This window comes from Buceros rhinoceros, unplaced genomic scaffold (assembly GCF_000710305.1).
Source record: "Buceros rhinoceros silvestris isolate BGI_N320 unplaced genomic scaffold, ASM71030v1 scaffold4335, whole genome shotgun sequence".
NCBI classification, from domain to species: domain Eukaryota; kingdom Metazoa; phylum Chordata; class Aves; order Bucerotiformes; family Bucerotidae; genus Buceros; species Buceros rhinoceros.
Genome location: NW_010410996.1, coordinates 88,105 through 95,685, shown reverse-complemented (window position 1 = coordinate 95,685; position 7,581 = coordinate 88,105). Strand labels below are relative to the sequence as shown.

At 41.7% G+C, this 7,581-nt stretch overlaps 1 protein-coding gene across 1 annotated transcript; it reads left to right on the top strand.

Annotated features, from left to right (window-relative positions):
* Nucleotides 1-3,203: 3,203 nt before the first annotated feature.
* On the top strand, nucleotides 3,204-7,373 carry CD44 (CD44 molecule (Indian blood group); the record flags this gene model as incomplete). Its single annotated transcript, XM_010135803.1, has 3 exons — nucleotides 3,204-3,326; nucleotides 4,636-4,714; nucleotides 6,967-7,373. Coding segments are annotated over 3 exons (419 nt in total), but the record flags the coding sequence as incomplete, so codon positions are not given.
* Nucleotides 7,374-7,581: the final 208 nt, after the last annotated feature.

Here is a 7,581-nt window from a genome sequence, read left to right as displayed (position 1 = left end):
ATCAGTTATCATTTTGGACAATGGCCATCGTCTAATAATGTGTGTTCCAATCATTGTTGTATGTTCTTTTCATACTATTATTTCCTTTTTGGTTTTTACTATTTTTTAAAACTTATTTATACGATGTCATTGAGGAGTTTCTCTTCCCGTGCAAAGCCGAGGACGTTTGCTGAAAGGCTGAAACCAGCATTTTGCACTTACCCTTCTCTCCATGCTGTTACCTGTGTGTGGTGACACACCGGTTTCCGTGAAGAAGTGTAACCGCTCTCCTCACCCCCATATATACAGGAGAGCATTTTGTCTTTCTTTTTTGGTGGGTACGAGTGGTACCTATGTAACACCCAACTCTCTGTCACCTCTCCCTGCCCCTGTAATGTATAGTCCCTCTGCATTAGTTGAATACACACCAAAAGAAAGGTAATTATCTGTGAAACCTGTTTTTCAAGATGTACTTGCTGTTCACATGTTGCCAGTGACTGTTAATTGTTATTTTCCTGGGCTGTAACTGATGTTTCATTCATGAAGAACTCCCTTTTTTGTTTGTTTTTTATATTATAGTAGGGTTTTTTTGATACTTTCCTTATTATTCTCCATTTAGCCTTTTGTGTGTGTGTGTGGTCACATGCTCATAGCACAGGAAATGAAGGGACTTTTCCTTATTCCCAAATGCATTTTCCATAAAAACAATCATCCTAACAATATCTTTTATCCCCAACGCTACTTGTCATACACACAAACCCAAATATTATTTTCATGCATTTTCTTGAAAGTTAGTGGAACCACCACAGGGGCGATTCTGGCCCATGGACATTCTTTGCACATAATTAAGTTTATGTACCTATATTTTTATAGCACTGTACAGCAAATACATTAAAGATAATTCTGTTATTAATTAATTAATTAATATTGATTCATATATTGTCAGGTAGAAGAATTTGGCCTTTTTTGTACAAACACAGTAAAATCAAGCCTATCAAAATTGCCTATGTTAGAGCATTTTGTCATAGGCACAGCAATATAAATACAAAATATGTATCTGATAGAGGTTTTTTTGAAGGATAAATTTATTTTAAATAATGGTTTCCTGCTACAACAAACTCATTTCTTGACTTTCACTGCCCTGTTAACTGAAGTAATCCCAGCTGACTCCTTCATTTTACGTGCAGACATTACTCACTATGAAAAAATGTTTGCTACCTTTCTGTTTTGAGCACATAAAACCTGTAAGAACTGGTTTGAATATATTTTTCAAGGTGAACCTCTGTGTGGAATCATCGCATTGTCGGTGTCTTGGCAAAGGCTGACTGGGCCACATTCTCCAAACTCTTCCTTTTTTTCGTTTATCTTCTCTTGGTTGCTGTTAAAAACACAATACAAGGGAATTACTCGCCCACTACCATTATCATAAAAAAATTTTAATTACTGAAGGGTTCCTTCATTTGTAATGTTACCTCATATAGCTGGTATGAAAAAGATTCATCAGTGCATTGGAAAACTGTAGTTAAAGGCTTTCTCTGCACGAATGAATGGCTTGAGGTACCACGCTACTTCCTTTCCCTTGCTTTTTCTCTACGGCAATGTTGAAGTTGGGATCTGACACCACATCATTGATGACTGACCTCTTGTCCGAGAGTCCATGCAATAACAAATCAGTCCACTGAAGGAACTCAAAAAATGACTGCCATAAAGGAAAACATCCAGTATGTCACCAAAATGAAATGTAGAGAGCTTTTGAGGACAGCGCCCTGCCCCTTGCAATCACCTCCCCAGAGCCAGATCAGCAGGGACGTGACTGAATCCTGCTGCTGCTTTTCAGTGCTCAGGGGAGGGGAAGGGTGAAATTAGCAGTTCTGTAAGTGCACCAGTGTTAATAAATGTCTGAGTCCCTTTCTAAGGGACTTTGTGGGGGAAAAGCTCTGCCATTTCTCAACGATCATATAAAGCACCTTAAAAAACCCACCTCTGGAGATGTGGGGTAGACCAGTGAGAACATTCAGCTTGCTTGGAGGCTAGATCAGGACCCTGAGCTGCTGCATTGGGTGAGATATAGCACAAAACAACTCAGCAGTCAGTAAGATTCTTGTTCATAAAATTAATGAAAACATCTGGAAGATTCATGAGCTACTTGCTGGCTAAGCTTAACAGAGGGAAAAAACGCGCTTCTCCGTTTTGTATTTGCCAGCTGCTATTAGGAAATGAGATCAGAAACGCTGGCTAGAAATGAGCTGCAATGGCTGTTAAAGAAGAACAAAAAGAACTTTACAGCTGAGGAGAGTAAGTGCTGCCTTTGCTCTGTTAGAGCCTGGAAGAATTCAGAGAGGTGGGGATCTGTAGTATCTTTGTAGTGGGGATAACGAAGTAGTAGTCCCAAATGAAATCCCTATAGTCTGCTGGTAATTTTAGCCTTGGGGTACCCATATGACAACAGCGTGGGCCAGAAATGTTTCTGCATAAATTTCCAAGTGGTATGGCCAGGATAGAAAACACTAGAGACTGGAAGTGAGTGGTTAGATTTAATCTCTAACGTCGTCTTAATGACACAAGAAAGGACAAAGGGATCCACCTCTAAGTTCAGAGCAAGCACTTTTCCTGTTAGGAAAAATATTTTGAATTTCCAAAGTCCCCCTCTATACATAGCTATCAAATTTAAAACCATTTCTATTTTATGAAATAATTTGTTTTAGAAATTCAGTTTTATCCTGTGTAGGAATAAAATCAGAATTTGCAAAATTTCTCCATAGTGGTCATTTTAGGTGTCAATGAAACAGTAAAGTTCTTTTCTCTGTCTCCTTTTCTCACTCTCTTTTCCCTGTGGAACAGACAAGACATTTGACTTGTATGACAAATGCCTCCTCAAAAAGTTGCCATCATTCACATGTCTCTACATTTTCTCCAGAAAATTTCTAGGCAATTATAATTACATTTTTGTTCCTAAAATTATAACGTAATCAAAAAGGAACTGCATGAGAGAGACAAGAGGAGAAAACCATGAGTTTTGTTATTCAAAACACTAGAACTAGCCATAGTTTGGACGAGTCTGGTGTTTATAGTCTACGTAGTAGTTTGCACTATAAATACTTCCTAACGACCTCAGCATGATCTTTCTAGAATATGATTTTTAAATTGTGAAAGTCTTCATCCTTGAACATCGCCGTTAAATATTCACTAAGCAAATTTGGCCTAACGGTGGTTCCGTTCTTTAGGACCTACCGCTGGTGTCTATGGTAATCAAGGACCACACAAGGGACATCACGAATCCACGACGTTCCCCGCAGAGACCACAACCACAAAAATCGTGACACAAAAAGGATTCGCCCAGGTACCAGGTAGGTTTTTGAGGTTGTGTGTTTTAGCAGTTTAAGCATGGAGTTGTGTTACTGTGAACTGAATTAAGAGAGGAAAATGTAGGTCAAGCAGAACTGTTCAGCGTTTTCACTAGTAGTCTGAAAAATGGAGTGTAGTGTAGCTCATGTAATTTTCCAGCAATGATGAGAGAAACCATGCATTTGGAGAACGGGATTAAGATCCAAATAGCCTTTATAAACTCATATGACATCTGGCAAAACTCAGTAAAGATGCACACGAAGCATCACATCATGAGAATGCTCAGTGAAAATTACCGCTGAGATGAGTGTGGCAGAGGAGGGCTTGCAGATTGGAGTAGAATAGAAAGGAGCCAACACCGTGATACAATTGCAAAAGAATGCAGCTATATTCTGGGACCTATTAAAACATTTTTGAAACAGAGAAAGTAATTATCCCACTCTACTTAGGCCTAGCAAGTCCTGAGCTGAAGCTTGTTGTTCAGCATTGACTTAATCACATAGAGGAAAAAAAAAAAGAAAAAGGAGACGAGCACAAAGGAAATTTTGGAAGGTAACCTCTGAAGCACCCTTTGAAGTATTCGTCATTTTCAGAGAAAACTGGAGGGAGACATGAAAAGAATGTGCTACAAAAAAGAACACTTATCATTTTTTTAACCATAGAGTAACGATCATTAACTAATTAGAAGAATCTGTTTTGATTGAAATGTAGGAGACTTGTTAAACAGGGGGAACTTGTTACCAGCAGAACAAAGGAGTTAGGAGAGGATCTCCATCTGTAACGGTAGTACAGGGTGAAGAACTGGCTGCTGGGAAGGTCGTGAAATCTCCTTTACTAAGAACGTTAGGAGAAATGGAATATTCTTCAGCCATCTCATTATCGACCCTGCTTCACTGGAGTGAAATGTAGCTGGTACGACCTCTTAGGGTCCATTCTGGTTTTGTAGGTCGATTTTTTCAGAGTTTGCCCCCAAAAGATCGCTTAAAGTAAGATTTTAAATGAAAAAATGGACATTTCACTCTACCTGAAAGTCATCCTGCCTTCCTGCCTGGTGCATTTTCTTTTGCTCCTGGAGTAAACCAGCGGTACAACTCCTCTTCACCTGGCCAGCAAAGTACAGTGCTCAGAGTTGCTAGCAGTGATGGGGGATGTCAGCTGGGTTGGCCTGTCTATGGCTGAACGATGAAAAGTATCCAATGAAAAGTGCACAGAAGCACTTTGTAAAGCAAAAAACCATCCATGTGAAACGGCAAAAGTACCTGAGATGATGGGTTAACGCGCTCTCCTCCCCTCCCTCCCCTCTCCCCACAGAATGGCTGATCATCGTTGCTGCTCTCCTGGCGCTGGCGCTGATTCTCGCGGTGTGCATTGCTGTTAACAGCCGGAGGAGGTAAGGCAGACCCTTCTTGGGAATGCGCTGCCTTGCTGGTTTTTTCATCGAAAAGCTTTGTGAAAGCACAGAGTAGCGTAACACAGGAAAGAGCTTCCTCTGCAAAGCTCTGTGGCTTGGGGTGTGAGGGCCCAGGTCACCATGTCCTGCACAGGTCACACATCAGCCTTCACAATCACACGGAACCACGTGAAGTCAGTAGCTGTATAAACTGTTTGGTCTTTACTTGTATATGGATCACATGGAATTAATTATTCTCCACCTATTACTTCTTAAGAGGAAAACGCTGTGCGCTGAGAGTGAAAGCTCTGTGAGATGGACACAGGCAGCAGTAGCCACAGGGTGAGCTGAGGATAGTCCCACGTTGTCTGTGTGCAGCATGAAGGTTCTGGGATTGGTTTGTTCCTTCCACCCAAAAGGCATTGTCACAGCTGGCAGTCACAGGGGCAGCTGACGGTGCCATCAGAGCACTCAATGGCCTTATTCACTCCACTTTACAGATGAAGAAGCTGAGGTGTAGGAAGCTGCAAAAATTAGCCAGGAGATTTGAATAAACTCTAACCTAAAGGAGAAGCTGTAATGTTAACTCTTTCTTTTCTCTGGGGACTGTTCTGAGGTTTCTTCTCAATTATCATAAACAGCTTTTTCCTACTTGAAGTTTTAAGCTGAACCCTTTCACAGAGTAAATACTCTCTACCTGAATGCCGAATGTGAACTTTTTTTTTAAGTCAGGGTAACCATGTAATACGTGGGGACTTTCTTCAGGAAGCAGTGAGCAAATTCATCCCATGTCTGCTGGTTGCAGGGAAGCGCATGGAAATATGGAAATAGTGTCCAGGTCCTCCAAAGCACGCTGTGGGTGCGAGAATAAAGTACTGCCGCCGTGGTGAGGGAACAGCCCAGGCGGTCCCTGCCCGTAGTGCCGAAAGCTTCTATGAGACAAAGCAGCACAGACTCAGTCAGGCAGAACACACTGGTACCGTTTGGGTGGAGTCAGTGGTGCCGTGCCGCCTGCTAGGTTTGTCCTGTGGCTGCATCCACAACATCAGTATCGTTAGAGACCAGCGGCAATAAGAAAGGTATCAAGCATATGGTGAGACGGAAAACTCTAGAACTTTCTGTGAGGTGATTCTGGAGTTGCACAGCCTGAACATCATGGTTTCTTGATTTGTCTGTTACGCCATTAAAAGTGGAAAGGGGCATTGTTTATTCCTCGTAACCCAGAGTCACCATGGGAACAGACAAACAGGGCCTCTCTGGTTAATTATAGAGTGCCTCTGACAAGAAACGAAACTGTCTAGAGCTGTAAATTATGTCCTAGATACCGTTAATGGAAAACGTTTCTTTCACCTCGAGCTTCCGTGCAGCTGGGAGGCTGCTGCCAAGAGAGAAACGTGCGTGGCGGGGCGTGTGCCTCTTTTGGCATTGCTTGGCTGCAGAGCAGGAATCGTTCCCAAGGGTGTCCATAACGTTAGGACAGTGAACTGAGCTACTTTGAATAAAATATCCCTCATCTACTGCTCAGCAGGCATGAAAAAAGCAGTTTTTCAGAAGGATAATAGTATAATTGAGCTGCCAGATTAGTCATTCAGGAAAAAATATGCTTAATTTAAGAAGAAATCACTTTAAAGTACAACTTCACGGAGACATTGTCCGTCTTAAGAGAGCTGTACACTGTTCGAGGTCAAAGAAGATGTTCAGGACTGTGTAGCCTGAGAACCATCTTAGATCAGTCTGGGGCAAATCCGTATTTCCTCGCTGTTGGTGGGCTGCTGGGGCTGACAGGCTAAAACCAAGAAGGAAAAAGTTATCTTCTCTTGTATAATGAGGTGAGAACGTGATCCAGATTTTCAGCCATCTCAAGAATCTGAGCATTTTCGAAGGTCGGCTGGGTTTAGAATGACCCTGTCCTCACAGCGGGATATATTCAAAGTTCGTAAATGTGGCTATATCCAACTATTGGAAAAATCTTCTCTAGCTTTCAGCAGTGAATGTTATTCCCACCTGCAGTAATGGTACATGCAAATCCAGTAGGTGAGCTCCTGCCAAATTTTATGCATATAAAATGTGGATGCTTCAAAAATAAAACATTCAATATGAAGAAACTCTGCACTTAGCATTGTAGAAGTCTGCGTTGGCAGATAAAACTTTCATTTCCAAGCCCTTTTTCCTAAATAATTGACTTTTGATTTCTTTCTCATTTCAGTTAGTCTCCAATGTATAGTACTTATTTTCTTTTTATTTCTTTCTAGATGCGGGCAGAAGAAAAAGCTAGTGATTAACAATGGCAAAGGGGCGGTGGAGGACAGGAAAACAAGTGGATTAAATGGAGATGCCAGCAAATCACAGGAAATGGTGCACTTGGTTCATAAAGAACAGTCAAATGACCAAACGGGAGCATGTGACGAATTCCTGACCGTTAACGAAACACAGAATCATCAGGAGCTTGACATGAAGAGTGGAGTGTAACGGTACCAAGTTGCCGAGTAGATCAGAGCTGGGGAAAACAAACTCGCATGGAACTCGGACAGGAATTCCCAGACGCACTGTGCTACTGATGTCTTTGGAACATAATTAAACACACGTTTTATACATTTTGAATCACGTTAAAATGATGTATGCGTTACAAAATTGAGATTTGCTTTCAGAAATAAGCCCCTAAGACTTGCATAATGTTTTCAGTTCTCAGTTCCCTCACAGAGGACACCCTCATGTGCTGGGTGTTAGGAGGGATACGGGTTTACAGCGTTGTTCCCCAGACGGAGGGTCTTTCCCGTGCGGAGCTACAGAAGTATCCGGTCACTCCATCTTACAAGCGTTTAAGGTACTAAACTTGCTGTGGTACAAGAGTGAGTGAGGAACAAATG